This window comes from Notolepis coatsorum (assembly GCF_963971535.1).
Source record: "Notolepis coatsorum genome assembly, chromosome: 11".
In the NCBI taxonomy this organism is placed as follows: domain Eukaryota; kingdom Metazoa; phylum Chordata; class Actinopteri; order Aulopiformes; family Paralepididae; genus Notolepis; species Notolepis coatsorum.
In genome coordinates this window covers 62,556,224-62,580,055 of record NC_140175.1, presented here as the reverse complement: position 1 = coordinate 62,580,055, position 23,832 = coordinate 62,556,224, and the positions used below count along the sequence as shown (strand labels likewise).

Here is a 23,832-nt window from a genome sequence, read left to right as displayed (position 1 = left end):
TAGCCACCGCAAGCCAGAAACACTTCAAGGAAGCTCGAAACGGGCAACAGCATTACACACAACACCATTAAGAGAGAGAGAAAACACTGCTTTAAGGAAAACAGCTTCTCCCAGACTTTCGACAGGATTTTAAAGCAAAGGCTACGTGTCTTTTTGGCAGCTATGTGATCCTGAAGCAGGCTGTTAGAGGCAGAAATAGGTGTAACGCGATTGGGCGTAGAGAGAAACGTCAGTGGCCAATCAGATCGCGGAACCCGAACGCGGAACTGCAAGTGCGTTGGTAAAAGACTACACGCCAAGGCGGTCAGGTGGCGTAGCGAAGATTGCACTCGTCACCAACGCAGGAGACACTGGGTTCGAGCCCAGCTCTCGGCGTTGCTACCAGCTTGGCTGGGCGTTCATACTAATACAATTGGCAGTATTAGGGGGTGGGAAAGCTGGCGGGTGGGAATCTGGCGTTGTGGACAGCGACGCCTACAGGTCAGGTCTCGGCGCTTGCTAAGCGGGGCAGGACTTGGTGGAGATAGCGTGCCCTCCCACGCGTTACACTTCACCAATGAGAGTCCTCGCTGCCAAGTGAAAAAAGCGTCACTGGCTTGATGGCGCACGTCTCGGAGGAAGCGTGCGTTCGACATCAGGACACCCTTGTACCGACTTGTGGGAGAACATGCGTACAACAACCAGGTAGGGGAGGGGGGGAATTGGCACAACGACTAATTGTGACGGGGAGAAAATCAGAGAAAAATAGGAGAAAGAGAAGGTTAAAAAAAAAAAGACTACACGCCGCCCATACCCATGCTGATTGGTCCTTGTGCAAGACTAGAAAGCAGGGATCTTTGATTTAAACACCTGCTATCAGAAGAATAGACAGTCAGGGCTAGATCCACAAAGAATGGATTGCACGGTGCTAATTGCACCCTTACTTACAATTCGCGCAGGTTATTGATTGAATGAAAATGTTATTAACAGATTGCAGAATGGGTACAATACAGTACAGCTCAATACACACAATTGTTAAGGGGATGCAGACCAGAGAAAGACTTTCGTCTTGTTTACATCAGGGTCCCCCATTTTCAATTCATAATGAATTGTAAGTAAGGGTGCAATTCACCATGCAATCCATTCTTTGTGGATATAGCCCTCAGAGTGACAAGCTACAGAAGATGGCCACAAACGATAGTGCGAGTGATGAAGAGGACGAAACGGAACATTTCATTGCCCCGGAATAAAACAAAGTTTTTACTTTAACTTTTTAGTACTTAAGTACATTTAAAAGTAGAAACTTTTTTACTTTTACTCAAGTGTGTTTTTAGCCAGATACTCTGACTTTTACTTGAGTGCGATTTTGAGACGGTACCCATACTTTCACTTAAGTATAATTTCTGGGTACTTTTTACACCCCTGGTGTAGAGTAATGCTTTGGTGTCTCGTGAGTTGATGTTAAGAGTGTAGATTAATGCTTTGGTGTCTCTTTGTGTTCCAGACGAACCGGCCTCCATGACGCCTCGGTACCCGTCTCCTGCCGAGCTGGATGCCTTCGCCCAGAAGACGTCCAACGCTCCCCTGTGCATCAAGATCTTCCCCTCCAACATCCGGGTGCCGCAGCAGAAGCAGCTCAACAGGACGGTCAATGGCCTGGACACCACGGACCAACGCTACGGCCCCTACTCACACCCCTACACGGGGGGGTTCCAGGGCCTGCTGGGCGTTGCCAAGGCTTCCGTGGTGGTCAAAGGAGTAGTGAAAAACTCTGAAGGCAAGAGGACTAAACACTCGCCCGCCCAGACGGCGGTGGCGCCCTACAACATCCCTCTGAACAATGACTACCCAGCCAGCAGACACGGGCACAACAGGGCCTATCATATAGGCTCCTGTAAGCCTCCTGATGTCCCCGCCGGGACACTCCCCGCCGGTGTCATGGTGGCTTCTGGAGGGCAGAGCCTGGCCCCCCAGGCAGAGCTGGCTGAGGTTCACAACCTGCTGCTGAGACAGATGAACCGAGGGCCCCAGGCCCTGCAGCGGAGGGGAGGGGCCCAGGCCAGCCCCTCCCTCCAGGCCGTGGCTGCCGTGGCCTGCTCTGTGCCGTCCCAGAGCAGCCAGGCTTACTCAGGCGCAGTGCTGCCCACCCAGAGTGCAGACATGGCCAAAGCCGGTTACCTAGATGAAGGGGACTACGGCATGTGGTCACACAAACAGCAGCAGCAACAACAACAACAGCAACAACAACAACGGCAACAGCAACAGCAGCAACAACAACAACAACAACACATTCAGCAGCAGCGCCAGCAGCAACACTACCAACAGGGAACTCTTAGGATGTTTAACAGCAACCCTCAGGGACCCGGCGGAGCTGAGGCCATGGTCAGCCGCTCTCCTGAAACCTGCCTCCCATTGGCCTGTTCCACACAGCTGTCCTACAGGTCACACCCCCTCAGTGGGGCCGGGCAGGAGCGCCTCAGCTCCTCTCCTCTAAACTGTGCCGCTATGCACGGAGAGTTCTCCGTGGGACAGTACTTCGCTCCCCCTTGGAACAGCATCCTGGCCACTCCCGACAGCGACTGCTACACCTCTCAGGAGATGCCCACTGGGCCCTCCATGGCCAGGCCCAGAGACATAGCGCTCCCCCACCCAAACCACCACCATCACCACCACCAACACCACCACCCACACTCTCACCAACCACAGCTCCACCCTCCTCCCCACCCCCAGGCCTACAGCACAGACCAAAGCCTGGGCCTTTGTTGTGAGCTACCTAGCTCCAGCCTGTGCCACGCCTCAGTGCTGAGCAGCAGCCTGCAGTCTCTGGAGTGCCTCATCAGCGAGATCCACCCTCCCTGCATCAAGGAGCGCATGCTGGGTCGGGGCTACGAAGCCATGGGGATGCCCCGGCTCCTGGAGCCCCAGCAGCAGAGCCACATCCAGCTGCCCATCTACAGATGAGACCCGTCTACAGATGAGACGCCGAAGGGGGGCCGCCGCTAGATCCACTTTGTGCATGTATCGTTAGAGGGCTCTCTTATGTTATGAACCTGAACGGGTAAAGCGATAATCATGATAGAAGGGACTGCTTTATCTGAAGATCTTTGTTCATGTTTCATTTCGTTTTCTTTTTGTATTTGGGATGATCATCATCCAGTATGCTCGCTGTTCCTCATATGATTCCAGTGCTGTGCACCAGGTCAGAGATTAGCCAATGTATTTTTTGTGTCGCTGTGTTCCATTAATTTAACACCTGAGGAAGGCTATAGGCGATCCTTCTGTAGACCTTTTCATAAGGGGCCAAAACAGAGGCTACGGGTACACCTGTCGTTTCAATGCGATCATCCAATCACAGCACCAGGACGTGTTGAGTGACAGGCCTGGAAGTTAGTTCATTGTAGGGCTGACCTCGACTAAGGATTTGTATAGTCGACTTTGATTGGCCGAAATTAGCCGATAGTCGACTGATAGTCGACTACCTCCCCAATACAATAATTTAATTTAGGCTGTGGGGGGTGCTTAATGTCTGAAGGAGTCGACTGAAGGCTTCTTGTCCTCTGCGAAAGCATGCAATTGGTCCACTGATGAATACATCTTGATATTTGTCTGTCTAGTGTGTTCATTAGATGGGTGAAATCCTCTTTCAGTGCCTCTGTGCCTGTTTTCTTAGGCAGTTAGCCTCTCTGGTATGCGCGCCATTAGCGTTAGCCACGCTTCTAGGCCTCTTTGCTTTTGGAAAGAATGATACAAAAAATAAATATATATATAATTATTATAATTTCTATTTTATTTTTTTGCATTCGACTAAGAGGTTGGCAGTCGACTACAGCTCCTTTCGATTGATTAGTCGACTAATGGGGGTCAGCCCTAGTTCATTGTGTGATCCGATGAGCCAGAACCCCGTCCTGAAGCATCAGGCTTGACGTTGTGATCTGAATTGTACATAGTTGGTAGTTTTCGGGTACAGTGTGGGACACGCAGTAATGCAATCTCATAGTGTAACACTTTTGGCCTTGTGTGTCGTAATGGTGGTACTTGGAAAGCAGGGAGGGAGACGATTAGGAAAGTCACTCACCTCGACCATGATACTGGGATTTCACAAGTGTTACATTATTACCTACCATATCAACCATACATCATAGATCATACATGAATGAAATAGTGTCCACACGTACACACACCAAAGCATCACTGTTGTGAGTTGAGAAGTAGAGTCCATGTCCATCACCTAGCAGGTGTATCGCTCAACTAACCTGGGCACAGCAACGTTGCTTACGACGTACACACATGCAAACCAAAACATAAGCGTCTTAAGGGTACACTTCACAATTTCGACTGTTACAATGACATCAGAACTTTATGATCAGATCCAAAAGACAAAAACAAGAATGATAGTGTTAACAACGCTGTAAGCGGCAGGCAATCGGTGTATTGAAGCAGAATTAAACACGTTTTCTACCTGCCGTATCCCTTTGACATCCAAACAGAAATAGGAAAGATGCTAGCAAAGCGCTAATCGGGATTAGCATAGCTAACATCAGTTAGCTGTCATGATGTCTTCTGAATGCCATGCTGATGATTCCCTACTTTGTATGGTTTGTGAAAGCCTTTCTACAAGACGGCATAAATATTGAGTAGCAAACATTCACTTACATTAAATTAACAAATGCTAATTGTGATTAGTGCTAGGCTAACGTTTATCCACTTCTCAAAGAGGACATGGCAAAGCTCCTGTGTGTTGCTGGTGAAAGTAGCTTGGTGTTTATTTCCACAAATGGAATGAATTCTTGTCGTGGCTTGATAGGCAGCTCAGAACTAGCTAGCTTGCTGTTTCAGCATGTGATGTTGGAGAAATCGTCATCACTAATTGGTCAACTTTTCAGCATGTGTTGTCAGTGGAATTATTGTGAAAGTTTTGTCTAGTGATTTTAACTGCCGCTTCGACATTCTAAATCCCCTGCCTTATCAGAGAGATAAATGTATATTAGAAGGCTTTGTTCACGAGACCACAGCTGCATGAACCACAGACGAAGCTAGGAGCGATCTATTAATAGTCCATTCATTTTCCTATAGCTGCGGGAGATCTGGAAAAACGGGAGCAGCCGGAAAATACATCACCCAGAATAGTCCTCTGCCCTAAAGAAAAAAACACATTCAAATGACAAGTGTAACCGTAGCCAGAGACCTGGATTTTACTTTACAAGATGAATTGTGCAGATCTCCAGGCTTCACATCAGCAGCGGGTAGAATTCACTTTCAATTCAGTCGGTACAAGACTTTAATTCGAAGATTTTAAATAAATAAATGAAAACTATCACCATGAAAAGCTTCTTATATCCGCTGACAGTCTAAAATCTGTAAAATGTAGTTGAAATGTATATTTTGAATTGAAAGTGAATTTAATATGACCTACTGTACGTGTTTGAGTTTTTATTTTCTTCAACTTAAACAATCAATGAAGGTTGATGATGCACTTCTTTGAAATGGAAACATGAACTTGTGTGGGAAATGTGTCTGGTGACAAGTTTGTTTTTAAAATATGAAAAAACTTGAAGAGGAAAATGCTGTTTTAATTAGTTTTTTAGATTAAATGTTTTGGCTGCTATCACTTCTATGAGTTTATTTCTTTATTATTATTAATAATAGATTTGTCTTTCTCCTTTGTTGTTGAAGATGTTTTAGTTTGCTTGTCAGTGATTCCGTCTGTGAGGTTGGATTTATACCAGAGTTTAATCCCTGTTGTTAATATTGCAGACGCCACATTAGAAAGAGCACAGCACTTTTACAGAGTGTGTTTATATGTATATTAATCTTATATCAAACTAGCCAATATTCCTGGTTAAAGGCAGTAAAAACAGTGATCCAAAAGTAAACAAACGGTTAGTCCCACCACAAAGTAAGAAAAACACTTGAGGCATGCCATCATTCTCTAGCTGACTGAGCTCTACTGAGCTCTACTGAGCTCTTGGTACAAGGACTAACACCAGCCAATGGGTGATTATGACAATTTAATTGTATGTTCAGTATTTTGTCTGTGACAGGTTTGTTTACATTGGTAATGTTTGTTAACACTGGAGCAAAATGGATCTATATTCTGATTCACAGTGGGTTAAGTTCCAAGTAGCACGTTTTCCATCAGATCAGACTCACAACATGTGAATGTGTCCTACTGTACGTTGACTGGGGCTTTAAGGTAATAGTCATTTGGTTTTTATATAGACGGTTTCAACTTGACAACATAAGGCTTCTAAACGGACCCCTGTTGCACTATTTGCAAATATTAATAGCTGACAGGAAATAAACTTGGGACCAAGCTGTTTTCCTAGCAATGCAATTCCACTGAAACCAACCCGTACTTGTCTATCAATACCAAAACAGAATGTTACAAATATTACCTTGGAAACAGAACTTCACACAGACTGCAAAACCCAACTCTAAATAGGTTAAGGTGTTTATATTCTGGCTGATACTGATAATATCCCATTAATCATACCGAGGTTCCTCATAGTCGCGATATGAGTTTATTTCGGCTGTTGTGAACAGGGGAGGGGTATGGTGTTTTACATGCGGCACCTCAAAATACGAAATACTCTAGTATCACAATTAATATCTGCATATAAACACAGTCACTGCTATATTTAGTGCTACTAAACGTACATGTAACCAACCAATCAGGTTGCCTCCTTCTGACAGGCAGCTACAGACGACCATTCATGTTTGTGCGTCATCTGCCAGATTGACATACAGGTATACATTTCAGAAGGGTCTCTGAGGTCTTGGGATATTTATTGAGGTAGTGTGTGTGTGTGCGTGTGCGAGGCCCCAGGCAGACTCCATGTGCAAAAAACACAGGTATAAATCGACTGTGGCCACAGACCAACTCTCAATGAACATGGTAGCCTATATCTGCTGACCCTTGTAGTGTGTTTTATTTAAGTTATTAATGTGACCTGAGAACAACCCCTCCCCAGGATTATCATGTTCTGTCAGCTAGGCAGCGATGGCCAAACAGAAGCCACTGAAAACAGGATTGGGTTCAGTTTACGTTCAATTCAAACCAGGAAGAGGGACACTGGGGGAAAAACTGTGAAAAACATTCAATATGAAACGGTTTCCGTGTGTCCGACCTTTCGTGAAATAAAATGAATTGCAGTTTCTATTTACATTTTGAATTGATTGAATTGAGAGTGAATCGATCCTGACCGTGTACGTTGAACAGTTTTAATTGATTTAGCAGAGTGGTGCACAGCACAGCCTATCCATCACAGATACACACGACACAAATCAACTCTGGCCTCCATGCTGTGCACAACCTGCCATTTGATTTCTTTCGTGTTTAGTTTTTTTTAACTCCTATTTTAAAATCATGGCTGTTCAATAGTCTTAGTAAAAAATAAAATAAAAATTCTTTCCTCAAATCACTGGAGGGTTGAGACCAATGATGTGACCGGAGGAGAGCCTCATTGGACAATAAGGCCAACCAATCAGCGTTCTAACCCTAACCAGGGCTGGGGAATTGGCACCGCCCATCAGCCTAACAATATGCTCAGATACCTGTACAATACAAAGACAAATATTGTCTTGCTGTACTCGCGTCAGTTTGACATGCTAATGTGTTTGTTAAATTTCAACAGTATTGTTGACATTTACAAACACAAGACCATTTCTAAATGTAACCTATTCAACGTCTATAGACTACAGAGCATTCATAGCAGTCTATTTCATATTCATTATGAAGATATACCTATATTTGCTCCATCAGGAATTTATTGCTCAAGTTGAAACATTTTCCTAGAGCCAAGCTGCATCTGTTTGCATCTCTCTCCATTGACTTTATATGCATTTGCATCACCTAAAAATGTTGTTTAGCGTTGTATTTGAACGTACTGTAACACTGGTCAACATGGGTAGTGATCTGTCATTTTATACTAGTAACTTCCAGCAGGTAGCCATTATGTGTTTCTTCAGTTTATTCTATTCTAACAACTGTTATCATGGTATTTCCATTGTGTTCTGGTCACTACCATGATGGTAAGGACCAAAAGAAATTATGGAAATACCATCGTTGTCATAGTTTAAATTGGATTATACCCTGCTATTATTTTAGTACAGAAGTGGTACTATGCTGATATAACCTTTATCATGGCAGTACCATGGTCAATTATTTATACAATGGCTGGGGTACCATGGTAAAACCAGCATTAGCATCAAATTACCATTATACTTATTTTTTTTCTTTGTAAGATAACTACTTTGGCTGCTAGGGAATGAAATTGTCTAGTGAAATTCTGAGTCCAGCGACCACTGTGGTCGGATGATTAAACCGTGTTCCCTGCCATGGTCCTAACAGTGCTTAGACTGATGGTACCGCCTCTGTATCTGCTGGTCTGAGCTGTGTGACTGAGTAGCTCTTTGTGTGTCTGCACTGGTTCAATAATGTTATTTATTTCTGTGGGTCTGTTGAATGGTGAAATGTCTCCATGATTATGAAGTGCAATTATTATACATAAACATTCGAGTCCCTCTACAATAGAGTATGTTGTTGAAATAACTACATTTGCAATGTATGACCCCCCCCCCCCCCCCCCCCCCAAGACCCATACCCACTTTGCCTATTCTTAATTAAGATTGTCAAATAAATCAACTTTTCTAAACCCGGAAAATTGTTGTTGTTGTTGTTGTTGTTGTTGTTGTTGTTGTTGTTGCTATTGCTGTTACTCCATAGCCCCATTTGCACTTGTTTAGCTCAGGGCTAACCTGCACTCTGGACCTTTGTTTAACCAGAGGGCATTGGTGGAAGAAGTACACAGTTCCTTTACTTAAGTAAAAGTAGAAATAGAAAACTGTACAAATGTATGCTGATGATTCCACATTGTACTATGCTGCAAAAACTGTCAGTGAACTGGACAATGTTTTATCAGCTGAGTTAAATATGGTGTTTGATTGGATAAAACGGAATAAGTTGGTACTAAACATCTCAAAAACCAAATCAATTATCTTGGGTTCGAGTCATAAATTGTCATCAATACCAAAAATGAGTTTGAACGTGTCTGACGAACCCATAGAACAGGTAAATAAAGTAAAATTACTGGGCATAATAATTGATAGCCAGCTGTCGTGGGCAGAACACATTGATACCATAGTGAAGAAGATGGGGAGTGGTATCTCCATGGTGAGGAAATGTCTTTCTTATGTCCCTACATATATTGTGGGACAGGTGGCGAAATCTTTAATTTTATGTCACATAGTATTTTATTGTGCACCAGTATGGTCCTCTGCATCCAAAGGTCAACTAAAGAAATTGCAAACTGCCCAGAACAGAGCTGCAAGGTTAGTTCTATTTCATGCTGGTTTCCGCTCAGCGTCATTCTGCACTAACCTCACTTCGTGCACAGCACTGAATAAAAACTCCACAATGCACCTTTACATACCGACATCCGTCTGGCCACACCCCTATCCGCTTACCTTCATAAGCAGGTGTGTGGTCACCTACTCGCCTCCTTCTTCACTTTCACCACAAGGAAGTGCCTTGGTATATACCCCACTTGACGAGGTTGTTAGTTGAAGAAAGTTGAGAGGAAAACAGAAGAACGGGAAGATACGTTGACATATCTTTATTTTCTCTCTCACTATTTTCGAGAAAATACGGCGATATTGTCTTCGTCACTGGAGTGTCTGGAAGATGATGATCATTCTGACCTCCACCGGCTTTTTTGTATTAGGGGCTTGCGCCGCTGATATACTCCCCAACTGCAGTCCTCCTTGCTGCGGCTGGATGGGTATTGACCCTCCGGTCATACAGCTGGACTGTGGGAGGCACCGGCTGTTGTGAGAAACTGACTGCTTCCGTGTTGGGTGAGTACTGTTTTGCTTGCGAGCGCTAGTTGTCTGTTAACGCTTGGGGGTTAGCTGACAATTTTACGAAAGCCGACCCCGGACTGGGGTCCTCTACTCGGCTTCTTAAGCGGCGGACGGAGGATCTTGGTCTGACGCCCATGATGGTCAAACCCGGGATTCTCTGGACGAGCGGATGCTTCTCTGTCCCGTGCAGGCCCCATTTTTCACATGAATGTGGAAGTACACCCTAACGAGGAAATGTGGGCATGGATCTTCATTATCGGGAGTTCCATGCTCAAGTCGGCATGGAAGAAAGAAGAAGGTTGTTTGGTCACTTATCATGTGTGCTTAGCAAGGTCTGTGGCCATTACATAATCGAGGACTTCTGTCTTCTCTTGTTATGAAAAACGGCGTTCCTCTGTAGTAAGAGTGTACTTTTGCCATTTTTTGTTGTGATGAAGGGTTGTGTGTGTCGTTGTGATCTACAACTGGGTTAGGTTTGGCCCACAGAAGCACATGTGTAAGTCTGGACCGGGGCTCTTAAAGGGGCCCTCTGTTCTGTGTTTTTTCCTTAGTAAAACTAAGGTAGCAGGTTAGCACATGAGCTATGTGAAGCTGTTAGATGCTTCATGTAGCATGCTATGACTGTGTCATGCTCTACTTTGTCATTACATCGTATCAGGGGTGAGGGGTCGTAAAGGGGTGAACTGGTAATCCTTTCCTCCCCTTTTCTGATTGGTCAGGGGTTAAAACCCCCTGTCCTTCAAGGTTCCTGTCATGTTGCTGTTCGGCACATTACAGGGTGGGGGGGGGGGGAGTTTCCTGGTCCCACGCCCTGAAAAATTGGGCGTGTGCACCGCGGAAATTTCCCCGCCATAGAGTACATCACTGAGCGCGTCTCTATTGGTAAGACTTCCGTGGGTTGTTCAGGTCCATGTTATGGATCTGTTTCGGGGAGTTGTCAGAGCTCCTCCTCACGAAGCTCCTCCTCAGGGAGAAGTGCCTTCTGTGAGTTCGGACTCTCCTTCCCAGTGAGGGAGCCTCCTCAGAGTTTCAGAGCCTCCTCCTCAGATTGTTAAGGTGAGTAGAACTTCAAAAAAGGAGTTCTGCTCTATTGTGTGTGTATTCGATTCAATTCGATTATTGAGTGTGTATTGGTTCAGTGCCTCCTCCTCGGAGAGCCCTAACCCAAGTGTTACATAGCTCAATGTTGCAATATTTCTTTTCAATCTATACAGCTCGCGTGGGAAGTCTCTCTGGGGATTCCCGTCTCCTCCCTGTGGCGAGGGTGGCGGGATGTAAAAATGAAAAAAAAAATTACCCTCAGCTGCGTCACGTGGGATTCATGTCAGTCTGTGTTTCTTTCTTTTTTAAATAAAAAGAGGAAAGAACGTGAAGCACGACGGCTCCTTGTCGTTCTCCCAGGCGACTTGGAGGAACAATGTCTGGTGTCTTGTTAGACTATCCATTGATGTGTACATAGTGCTGGCTCGGGGTGTTTCTGATAAGAATCACGCAGGAGGCTAGTACGCCTTGGTTGCTCGTTATTAAAACAGCGTTTTTATAGGGCAACTGGGATGGAGTTTGTCTCTTCCGAGTGCCAGTTTACTAGGTTGTCTCGACGAATTCTCGTTCATATCTGGGGATGTTAACGGAATAGATCAGAACATAGGTAGAGGGGTCTCACGCCCTTGGGGTGGGCCACTGAGCGAGGTACAAATGGGACCGTCTGGGTGGCGCCCTCTTTTCATGTTTTAGATCGACACGCGTGGTTAGGGCACGGGACTGGTTCTGGTCGCGCTGGTCCAGGTCAGTTTACCCGTTGTCCGCCGGGGACGCAGATCTGCTGTTCTGGTACCCTGAGGGACTTGTGCTTTTTTCGGGGGGAAAAATGCCGGGTCGGCCCGGGTGTCACAGGGTTGGGCGTTATGGAAACCCTTTGTTGGGTACATGTTGTACCTGGCACTATCATGGGGGCTGGTTCTCCTTTCTTTTCGCTCCTCTCTCACGCATGGCGAAGAGGGGGCTGTTGGGGTGGTCTTCTGGACCTCCTCTGGCATCCCTGTGTGCTTCCCGGGCCGCCGGGCCCGGTCCGAAGTTGTGTTTCGTCGACCCGTAGGCCTGGAATAACCCTTTTTGAAAACTGAAACACTTGTACTGCGGTGATATACCCGCAGGTGTGTTTTGGAGTTTTTTCTTGAGGGGTTATAGGAACAACCACTGCATGTGGTACCAAGAGGGTGGTTAATTCCCTGGTGTGTTGGAGCAGAGTCAACTCCCGGGTTACCCGGTTGAGTGTGCCCCTGCACGTTCATGACGTCTGCCAATCGTGTCAGCCTTCTCTGCCTCTACCCCTCTGGGTGGGTTTTTTTTGGTGGAGGCTTTGTCATGGTGCGCAACAATGCCAGCATACACCCCTTCCGCCGTGCTGTTTTCAGTTGACCCCTTTGGCGCCTGTCTCGTCCGCAGTGCTCCAGGCTCGGGTCTAAAGCCTGCTGCCTGGTTTAAGGGATCAACCTCTCTGGGGTTGTCTCCCCGGTGCGCTGCCTGCTTCCGTTATGGTTAGTGTTACAAAGGATCAGATTAAACCGAATATATATATTTATTGATTGATATATATTGCATAGTATTTGTATATCGTTTGATATCCCTTGTATATTCCTTGTACATATACACGGAATATCCCTTTAGCCTAGTACAGACCATAATATTTCATTCTCCTATTGGACAGCGGTCCACAGGCGCCAGGGCCTTGCCTCCAGAGTCAGGTTCAAAGCCACCGTCAGGACATGTCTGTACATGCCCGGCCTTGCCCAGGAATACGAGACAGAAATGAGGTTGGCACTAGATTGTTCGCTGTGCATATAAATATGGCGCAGGTGAATACAGAAGTAGAGTTACCCAATAAGTTGAAGCCTCACCCACGATACTCCGTGCGGTGAAGTATGGCCTGTTTGGCCCCAAAATAGAGCATTGAGACCGCGTGCGAATTAATAACTGAATTGTCAGAGTTTGGCGCTATACCGTCGAGTGCGACATATTTCTATTAAGTCAGTAATAGTCTATTTGTGTATAGTGTATCGTGCGGCTAAAGTTCTACAGTGACCAGCATCACCAACGCTTCCTCGTACCAGCTAGAGTGCTTATCCAGGCTGGGCTGCTTTCATGGCGCTTTCACCCGAGGAGACCTAGACGAGAACCGTGTGGACATGTACACTGGATTAATCTACCCAACGACTACATAGCCCTTTGCGGCTGGATTATATTTGTTTTGGTCCTGTGATTTATGGAGCGGAGAATCTCCGACGCCTACACGTGTGGGATTTACCCTGTGAGGAGCCACGTCGAGTCTGCGCCTCAGAGAGCCTGAGGCCGGCTAGCTTTCTTCACTGTGGAGCTACAGTCTACGGAGAACAGCTGTATTCGTCTGTGGATCAAGAGACTATTGCACCGTCTCCTGTACTTGGAGTCTCCTTAGTCATCGTTGACCAGACTCTCTACTACCGACAGATCCTCTACCCCTGCTGGCTTACAACCGGGGGGACCCTTCCAGTATCTCCCGCTATATATTACTAGTGTACCATAGATATAATTCCCTAAGATTCAGGTTGTATAATTACCTCCTGCGTAAACAGAGAATGGACATTCATTATTGATTTGCCTACGCACATTCCTTTGCCTTATAAGCGCATCCAAAGTAAAATAGAGAAGTATATTATGTACCTTTTGCTGCAATAAATACTTAATTACCACTTTGTGTGGAACCGATTCATTGTGGGAAGTGTTCATCATATTTATATATCATGTACTGTATGGCCAGTAATTAAAGTACATAAAGCGGTAGTGGTTTAATGATACCATACTTATCAATACAGTCAGGGAATTGTACCCCTCAGTTACAATTGGTCCTTCGAGCCGGATGGTAACTAGTGTAATATTAATATAGTGGTATTAATATTGACATGGCCAATGATGAACACTCCACAAAACGGTTCTCCTAAAGTAGATCGCCCGCAGCGTAGACGGCAGACACCTCAGTACTTAGAGGATTACGTTGCCAATATACTACCTAGCTTTCTACAGACGGTAAACGCGGAAAAAGTAGATAGTAAAATTATGTCCGACCCTATCGACCAGGCTACCCCGCCAATAGAGGCCCTAGTGGGTTCTAACGTAACTGACCAAGCTCACGGTAGGGACCAGGAGGGACCCGACATGACTTTACCCCCCGCCAAGACCGAAGAAGTAGTCCCCGGAGAGCTCCAGGATAAAGACAGCCCTCCAGGGATGGAACTCTACCCGCTACAAGAAGAGGAGAGCACCCCGGAGATGGATCTCCAGGACTCGCCACAGGAGAACAGATCTCCAACGAGTACTGCCAGGAGCGGATCACCTCAACCAGCGTCTTCCCCCAGCGAGGCGGACAAGATGCTGGCACAGGCATTCCTCGCCAGCCTAGCAGCCTCAACAGAGCGCGATCGACTCCAAGCACAGACGCTTAGTGAGCGCGAATATTCTTCCATGGAAAGAGAACGCCTTCAGGCGCAGCAACGGAGCGACGAAGATCGTATACGTCTAGAGATTAGACGCCTTCAGACGGAAGAGAATATGGTAAGGGACCGGGCCGAAGCCCAGCGCGCCGCCGCCGAAGCCCAGCGCGCCGCTGCCGGTGCCCAAAGAGAAGCAGAGCGCGACCTCGCTCTCACCAAGCGCGAAGCCGAGCGCGACCGATTACAAGCGCAGATAATGGAGCAGCTGATCACCAGGGCAACACCCCCTCCCTCCGCACGGGGTTCCAGGGCCTCGTCAAGACAAGGGTCAAGGGCACCCTCCCCTACCCGATCAAGTGACCCTGAGCCCGACCACCAGAGAGAGCCTATACCCCCCTCCGAACCCCTTCCCCGACCGGTCCAAGTGAGACCCAGCTACAAGGAAGAAACGGTCTACACCGCGGAGAGGCTAAATAGACGACTACAGGATCTAGAGGACCTGCCAGAGGAAGAAGAAGAGGGAGAGGAGGAGAGTCAAGCCCGACAGCAGCACAGTACTCCACAGGACCAGGAGATCCAGTACAGCCCAGGCTCTACCCCCGCGGCTCTGCGCTATAGACCCCCGACTCGATTCACGGGTGAGCTTGACGCACGACCAGCCCCGAGGAACAGCACCTGGATACGCGGGCCATGGTACCCAGCAGGTACCAGCCCACCAAGAGGCGTAAGAGGAGACTCGCCTAGGAGGCCTCTCTTCCAACGCTCACCGATGTGCCAGCCATCCATGGCATCATACATTGGCACACCGACGTTTCCGGACTTCACCCACGAGAACAGAGCACAGTACACGGAGCTACGAATGTGCTTAGAGACAATGATGTCCGATGTAGCTGATGAACCGTACAAGTATGCTATCCTACTGAAGCACCTCAAGGTGCCCCGAGCGCACAATATAGCGCTGGCCTATGCCACCTCTACTACCCCATACACAGCGGCTCTAGCAGCACTCGACCAAAGATATGGACGCATATGGGACTACGTAATACAAGAGATAAGGCATATTGACCGCCTACCCCCAGCCACAGACAATCGCTCACTAGATGACCTGTCTATCAAGGTACAATCCCTGGTAGGGATGCTGGGGGCGCAAAGAGAAAAGGGTATGCACGAACTGTACGCAAACTCTAATGTCGAGAGGATTTTAGAGAAGCTTCCGCCCGCCCGACAAGAGCGCTTCAGGCGGCAAAGAGACCACCGTGATCCTAACGGTCCCGAGCCATCCCTCCTAGACCTAGCCGACTTCCTGGCGAGAGAAGTCAACAGCCTACGGTTGGATACGTTCATGCGGAGCACACCAAGCTCCAGAGAGGGACCTAGGAGAGCAAACGATGGCCGCAGATTAGTGACCGTCATGCACCAATCAGAATCAGTACCGAGCAGCAAGAACCACAGTACCCCCTCGATGAAAGAGAAGTGGAAGATGGTGTGCCCGTACTGCGAAAAGGAACACTGGTTGTCACAATGTGACACGTTCAAGAAGATGACCGCCGACGAGGTGAGTCAATGGATAAAGTCCAACCGACGCTGTTACCGATGTGCGCGCAGTCACATGGCAGCCGATTGCCGCTTAAAGAGGAGGTGTAGTCGGTGTGACGGAGCCCACCTAGATGTCCTACACGACAGTAACAGAAGAAAGCCTGCACCCTCAAGCAGCACAAAGGCAAGTGTTATGTACATTGACCCCGCCAGCAGCGGGGGCGCCCGGGTGCTCTTAAAGGTGGTCCGCGTAACACTGAGTTACCAAGACAAGGTCATGGACACTTACGCCGTCCTTGACGACGGGTCAGAGAAGACCCTTCTCCTCGCGTCCGCTGCGGCCCAGCTGGGGCTGCGGGGGAGCGAAAACCAGATGACGATTCGGACAATAAGAAGAGATCTAAAGACGATAAAGGGCGAGAATGTCTCCTTCACTATCGCAGCAAGCGGGCAGCCAGAGAGACGGTATAGGATTACTAACGCTTTCACCAGCCAAGAAATAGGCCTGTCGCAGTACACCTACCCCATCGCCAAGCTGATGGATAAATATGTGCACCTGCGTCAACTACCTATACCGCTCATAGACGGTGCCACCCCGACCCTGCTGATAGGCTCTGACCATGCAGACCTCATCGTCCCGATAGACCGGGTCCACACAGGGCCCAGAGGCTGTCCTGCAGCAGTCGAGACCCGCCTAGGATGGACATTACAAGGCCCCCTCGCTAAGTCTCTTAACCGAACAGCAGCCACTAACTGCCTCCACTCCAGAGTGACAGAAGAAGACACCACCCTCCTACAGCATGTCGAGATGCTATGGACACTAGAGACAATGCCCTTTAAGAACGAAAGGAAAGACATTCGTTCCAAGGAAGACATTTACGCTATAGCCCTCCTCGAGCAGGGGACAAATAGAGTCAAAGTCAACGGAGTGATGAGATACGCAACTCCACTCCTGAGGCGAGAGGGTATGCCTACCTTCCACGCCCCAAAAGAAGCGACGGAGCGGTATCTATTGAACACAGAGCGGCGCCTAGCCAGAGACCCCGCTCAAGAGACGGTGTACCGCGCTGAGATTAACAAGCTAATCACAGCGGGACACATAAAGAAAATTGACATTAAAGAGGCCGATCAGACGACCGAATCATGGTACGTGCCGCACCACAAAGTCCACCACAACGGCAAGGATCGTATTGTGTTCAACTGCAGCTACCAGATCGGATCACAAAATCTGAATAAAGAGCTCTTGCCCGGCCCAACACTCGGCCCCTCTCTACTAGGCGTGTTACTACGTTTCCGCCAAGACAAGGTGGCCATCAGCGGCGACATCAAAGGGATGTTCCTGCAGGTGAGACTAGTGGAGGAGGACAAGCCCCTGCTGCGGTTCCTATGGAGAGAGAGGATCGGGGATGAGCAACCAGCCATCTATCAATGGGAAGTCCTCCCTTTCGGAACCACATGCAGCCCATGCTGTGCTACGTTTGCACTGCAAAAACACGTCGCAGAGGACCCAGCAGCTGATGAAGAGGTCCGACAAAGTGTAGGAAATAGTTTCTACGTGGACAACTGTCTGCAAAGCGTCTCGACGCCAGAAGAAGCCGAGGCCCTTCTACTCAAGCTCCGCGCCTCCCTGATCAAAGGCGGCTTTGATCTCAGGCAGTGGGCCAGCAGCGACCCGCAAGTATTGCGCAGCCTCTCCCCCGAGGACAAGGCAGCAAGCAGCGAGACCTGGATGGCGACCATCCCAGGAGAAGCCCAAGAAATGACATTAGGACTAGTCTGGCGCTTCAAAACAGACTCGCTCCATTATAAACACACACCCCTGACCAAGGAGCAGGGAAGGTCGACTGCACTACCGACCACCAGACGGAGTGTATACAGAACACTCGCCAGACAATATGACCCGTTGGGATGTATTCTACCTTACACCACCAGGGCAAAGATGATTGTAAGAGCGTTATGGGACAAGGACCAGGGCTGGGACGACCCCATACCCGAACACCTTGCATCCACATGGAGAGAGTGGGAGACGGAACTCAGCTCACTCCCAGGTGTCAACATATGCCGCAGCTACTTCCCACCCACAGTGAGGCCGGAGACGTGCCAGATGGACCTGCACGTCTTCAGCGACGCCTCCGAAGTAGCCTACGGTTCGGTAGCCTACTTGCGTGCCCGAGAGGAGGGAGGAGAAATACATACTGCTTTCATCCTGGCTCGCTCAAGAATAGCCCCACGAAAGCAACAATCTATCCCGCGTCTAGAGCTCTGCGCAGCCCTAGCAGGAGCGCAACTCGCCACGTTAATCCAACGTGAACTCACCATTCCGGTGCAAAGAACAATCTTGTGGTCAGACTCCACGACAGTACTCACATGGATCCGGTCTGATTCGTGCAGACACAAGGTCTTCGTGGGAGTCAGAGTCACAGAGATTCAAGATTTAACAGAAGTAGCAAGCTGGAGGTATGTGGACACAAAACACAACCCAGCTGACGTCATCACCCGGGGAATGTCCCTGGATGACCTCACCCGTCACAACCTATACAGTGACGGGCCAGAGTTCCTCAAGCTCCCGGAAGAAGAGTGGCCTACACCCACCCCACGGGAAGCGAGTAAACAGGAGGCCGAAAACAAGAAATCTATGTTCTGTGGATTGAACACACTCGTCTCCACAGACCCCGACATAGACGATTGCCTCACCCTAGAGAGTGCGCAGCTAAAGACATTCCTGTGGCACCACCCAGAGGTTCAGCTCACTACTGACATTACAGCAGCTGACTACGAAGAAGCAGAACTTCTTCTACTACAACGAGCCCAGAGAGACTCGTTCCCCGATGAGCTAGACTGTCTACAGGGAGCAAAGCCCGTCCCATCAGACAGCAGACTGCTCCACCTAGCCCCCGAGAGCGACGCCCATGGTCTCATCAGAGTGGGTGGTCGTCTGCGGAGAGCTCCAGACTTACCGGATGACGTCAAGTACCCGTCTTAAACAGCCGACACAAGGTCACAGAGCTGATCATAAAGAAATACGACGAGGATGTGCATCACGCCGGGGCAGAGAGAGTCTTCGCGGAGATCAGACGTCGTTATTGGATACTGCAAGGGAGAGAAGCAGTGCGGCGCTTCCAGCGAACCTGTCTAGACTGTCGTAAGTGGCGAGCGCAGCCCAGTATACCCCGGATGGCTGACCTACCTCCCTGTCGCCTCCGACTCGGCGACAAGCCTTTTCACTCCACCGGTATGGACTGTTTCGGCCCGCTGTATATAAAGAAAGGAAGAGGAACCGAGAAGCGGTGGGGTATTGTATTCAAATGCATGACCACCCGAGCGATGCATATAGAACTCCTTCCAACCATGAGCACAGACTCATTCCTTATGGCCTTCCGAAGATTCACATCGCGGAAAGGCAAACCGTCTATATTATTGTCTGATCACGGGACAAACTTCAAAGGCGGAGAAAGAGAGCTGAGAGAGAGCTTCCAAGCTATGGGCCCAGAACTTAAGACCCACCTCGCTCCATCCCAGATTGACTTCCAGTTTAATCCCCCGAACGCACCTCACTTCGGTGGAACTTGGGAACGAGAAGTACGTTCAATAAAGACAGCCCTGTACGCCGTGCTTGGGGCCCAGACCGTAGCGGAAGAAGTCCTAATGACAGTCCTCACGGAGATCGAGGGAGTATTGAACTCAAAGCCCCTCGGTTACGTCTCAAGTGATGTAGCAGATGTCGACCCAGTCACCCCCAACACACTCTTGATGGGGCGGCTGGACCCCGCGCTACCACAGACAATGTACAGGCCTGAAGAAGCGAATGGCCGAAGAATGTGGAGGTACAGTCAAGTATTGGCTGACAAGTTTTGGAACAGCTTCCTACTCCACTATCTACCGTCTCTACAGACCCGCCAGAAATGGGTGAAAGAGAGAGACAATTTGACAGAAGGAACAGTCGTCATGATTATCGACCAGTCACTACCCCGAGCTATGTGGCCGGCTGGCCGCGTAAGCAAAGTGATCACCGGTGCCGACGGAAAGGTCCGAGCAGCCGAAGTGCTCGTCCAAGGACGGATCTACACCCGACCCGTGGCGAGGCTAATAGAACTGCCAAGGCTCCCCGATACTATCGATGACGACCATGACCCCATGACTTTGTGAACTGCCCGACCCCTCACAACAGACATTGAGTAGTGGACAGTGCGGTTAATCTGGCTCTGCTTAGCTAATTAGGTGGGACTAATTAGGAGGCGGCTGTTACAAAGGATCAGATTAAACCGAATATATATATTTATTGATTGATATATATTGCATAGTATTTGTATATCGTTTGATATCCCTTGTATATTCCTTGTACATATACACGGAATATCCCTTTAGCCTAGTACAGACCATAATATTTCATTCTCCTATTGGACAGCGGTCCACAGGCGCCAGGGCCTTGCCTCCAGAGTCAGGTTCAAAGCCACCGTCAGGACATGTCTGTACATGCCCGGCCTTGCCCAGGAATACGAGACAGAAATGAGGTTGGCACTAGATTGTTCGCCGTGCATATAAATATGGCGCAGGTGAATACAGAAGTAGAGTTACCCAATAAGTTGAAGCCTCACCCACGATACTCCGTGCGGTGAAGTATGGCCTGTTTGGCCCCAAAATAGAGCATTGAGACCGCGTGCAAATTAATAACTGAATTGTCAGAGTTTGGCGCTATACCGTCGAGTGCGACATATTTCTATTAAGTCAGTAATAGTCTATTTGTGTATAGTGTATCGTGCGGCTAAAGTTCTACAGTGACCAGCATCACCAACGCTTCCTCGTACCAGCTAGAGTGCTTATCCAGGCTGGGCTGCTTTCATGGCGCTTTCACCCGAGGAGACCTAGACGAGAACCGTGTGGACATGTACACTGGATTAATCTACCCGACGACTACATAGCCCTTTGCGGCTGGATTATATTTGTTTTGGTCCTGTGATTTATGGAGCGGAGAATCGCCGACGCCTACACGTGTGGGATTTACCCTGTGAGGAGCCACGTCGAGTCTGCGCCTCAGAGAGCCTGAGGCCGGCTAGCTTTCTTCACTGTGGAGCTACAGTCTACGGAGAACAGCTGTATTCGTCTGTGGATCAAGAGACTATTGCACCGTCTCCTGTACTTGGAGTCTCCTTAGTCATCGTTGACCAGACTCTCTACTACCGACAGATCCTCTACCCCTGCTGGCTTACAACCGGGGGGACCCTTCCAGTATCTCCCGCTATATATTACTAGTGTACCATAGATATAATTCCCTAAGATTCAGGTTGTATAATTACCTCCTGCGTAACCAGAGAATGGACATTCATTATTGATTTGCCTACGCACATTCCTTTGCCTTATAAGCGCATCCAAAGTAAAATAGAGAAGTATATTATGTACCTTTTGCTGCAATAAATACTTAATTACCACTTTGTGTGGAACCGATTCATTGTGGGAAGTGTTCATCATATTTATATATCATGTACTGTATGGCCAGTAATTAAAGTACATAAAGCGGTAGTGGTTTAATGATACCATACTTATCAATACAGTCAGGGAATTGTACCCCTCAGTTACAGTTAGCCTTTTGAGTGCTTCAAGTTACGGCCATGCTGACTGCCTGTGTTGCAGGGTCAGTGTGCCACACGGCGTACTAGTGGGGGGAAGGGCCCGCTCTTGGAGGGGCCCTGTCCGAATACGCTGGCGATGTGGGGGGCGGTGTCACTAAGTGACCGCCTGGTGAGGTCTTGATGCTTGGCGTCATTGACCTCTCCGGGCCCCCTTTTTCCAGGGGATCCAGTCCCTTCAGTGGGTCTGGGTCTTCCTTCGCGCTCCGCTGCTACGGCCTTGCCACGGGGTTGAGTTTGCCCTTGACTCCGTGATTTTGGGGGCAGTAACAAGGTTTGTTCCTTCCGTTCGTTCCCTGGTGGCATGCGGGTTGTGCGTGTGCGTAGTCGTGGGGTCAAGCCACGGTCTGCTCACCCTGTGCGTTGAGTTGCTCGAGTTCCTCTTCGCACGGTCGGATCCGTCTCCCTCCCGTCCTCCAATAGGGAGGGTATCCCTCCATTAGGGAGGGTCGGGGGGCTCGGTCCTCTCCGGTCTGATGGTTGTGGGGGGCCTCAGCGGGGTACATTTGTTGAGCTTCTGGCTTCCACTCAGCTCCTGTTGTGCAGAATGACGCTGAGCGGAAACCAGTATGAAATAGAACGTAAGGTTATGTATATAACCAAGTTCTATGAATACTGGTGACGCTCAGCGTCTGGACGCCACTGCGGCCCTTGACCTCGCCTTGTGGTGAAAGTTTGGGAAGGAGGCGAGTAGGTGACCACACACCTGCTTATGAAGGTAAGCGGATAGGGGTGTGGCCAGACGGATGTCGGTATGTAAAGGTACATTGTGGAGTTTTTATTCAGTGCTGTGCACGAAGTGAGGTTAGTGCAGAATGACGCTGAGCGTCACCAGTTTTCATAGAACTTGGTTATATACATAACCTTACGTTTTACATTGTTCCATGAGAACAAACACCATCACTATGCACCGGAAACTCTCATGGTTAACGGTAGAGAATAGGCTGGTTTTCAACACAGTTAAATGTTTCAGGAACACTGTCTTTTCGTCTCAACCTGTTTTCTTATACAAACAAATTGTCAGATGCAGTCAGGTTCATTCTTATTTTACTAGGTCAGCTGATGATGGACAGATTATGTTACCACATCCAAAATCAAATGCTTTAAAGAGGACTGTTGTTTATCGTGCCATCAATCATTGGAATAACTGCCCACTGAACATAAGTAAATTGAATAGTAAAGTGTCTTTCAAATACCACCTGAGAATGCACTACTTAAATATGTGAGCAAAATATTCTGATGTTGATAATTATGTCTACAATGTTTTACTGTTTTTAGATTATCATTGTTAATTGTGATTGTCATATGTATCTCATGTTGTTATGTTTTGTGTTTTCTGTTGTCTTTCTGTGTGGACCCCAGGAAGACTAGCTTGCCACTTAGGTGACAGCTAATGGGGATCCTTTTAAACAATAAACAATAAAAGTAGAAATACCCAGTTAAAATAGTATTGGTAAGAGTAACAGCCGTCCATCCAAAATACTATACTTTAGTAAAAGTAGAGAAGTATTTGAAATGTAAAATAGTAATTTGGTAAAGGTCATGGCATTCAAACTTGATATTGCATGTACTTAAGTGTCAAAAGTAAAAGTACACATGCTACATGATGTTTGTGTATTCCAGTCCTTGGGAACATACAGTCCTTGAACCATTGACCTCTAAATGTTATGTTAAAGTGGTACGTGGTCCTGCTGCTCTGATTACGTCCTCTTGAAGCGGATCAAATTTGAAAGTACATTATCTTCATCAATTACATATTTTCTTCAAAGTAACTAGTAACTAATTCAGTTACTAGTTATCTGGTTCAGATAAATGCAGTGGAGTAAAAAGTACAGTAACGTGCAGTACTTGAGTTAAAATCCTTTCCACCACTACCTGAATTACTTTATTCCAGAGCACACAGGAGTACAAGGAATTTGTCTAAGTAATATTAATATTAATGTTACACAATACACACTAACTATATAGTATACAGTGTGTATATAAGCAGGAATATATATACAGACAGGAATATATGCATGTATAAATGAATATATATACGGTATTGTTGTACATGATGGCTATCAAAGAATGATATGGGTAGACTAGGTTGAGGCAGGTAGTTATGATTACAGTGTACATCAGTTGTAGGTAGTGAAGGCAGTAGATAGGTATAAACTGAGTATAGGCAACAGAGTTCAGAGTTCGTACAGTATGCGGAACAGAGCCTAAGTCCCCAAGCCTTGTGTCAACACTTGGGGAAAGGATAACCCTGGGTTATGTGTGGAAAAAGCACTCATATCGGTCAGGTATGATAGATGATGATAATATAATAAGCAGTGTTTTTTATGAGGGTTTTTATGTTTGACCAGGCAGCGGTAGCTGTG

The 23,832-nt window shown here is 47.7% G+C and overlaps 1 protein-coding gene across 1 annotated transcript in view; it reads left to right on the top strand.

Moving 5' to 3' along the window:
* LOC311236679 (protein FAM222A-like) overlaps window positions 1-2,940 on the top strand; it is a gene marked incomplete at its 3' end in the record, with an annotated part of 66,284 nt that extends 63,344 nt beyond the window's left edge. Inside the window, exon 3 of the mRNA XM_084324398.1 lies at window positions 1,484-2,940. Coding sequence (XP_084180524.1) covers window positions 1,484-2,940 — 1,457 coding nt within the window. The remainder of the gene's footprint in view (window positions 1-1,483) is intronic.
* Window positions 2,941-23,832: the final 20,892 nt, after the last annotated feature.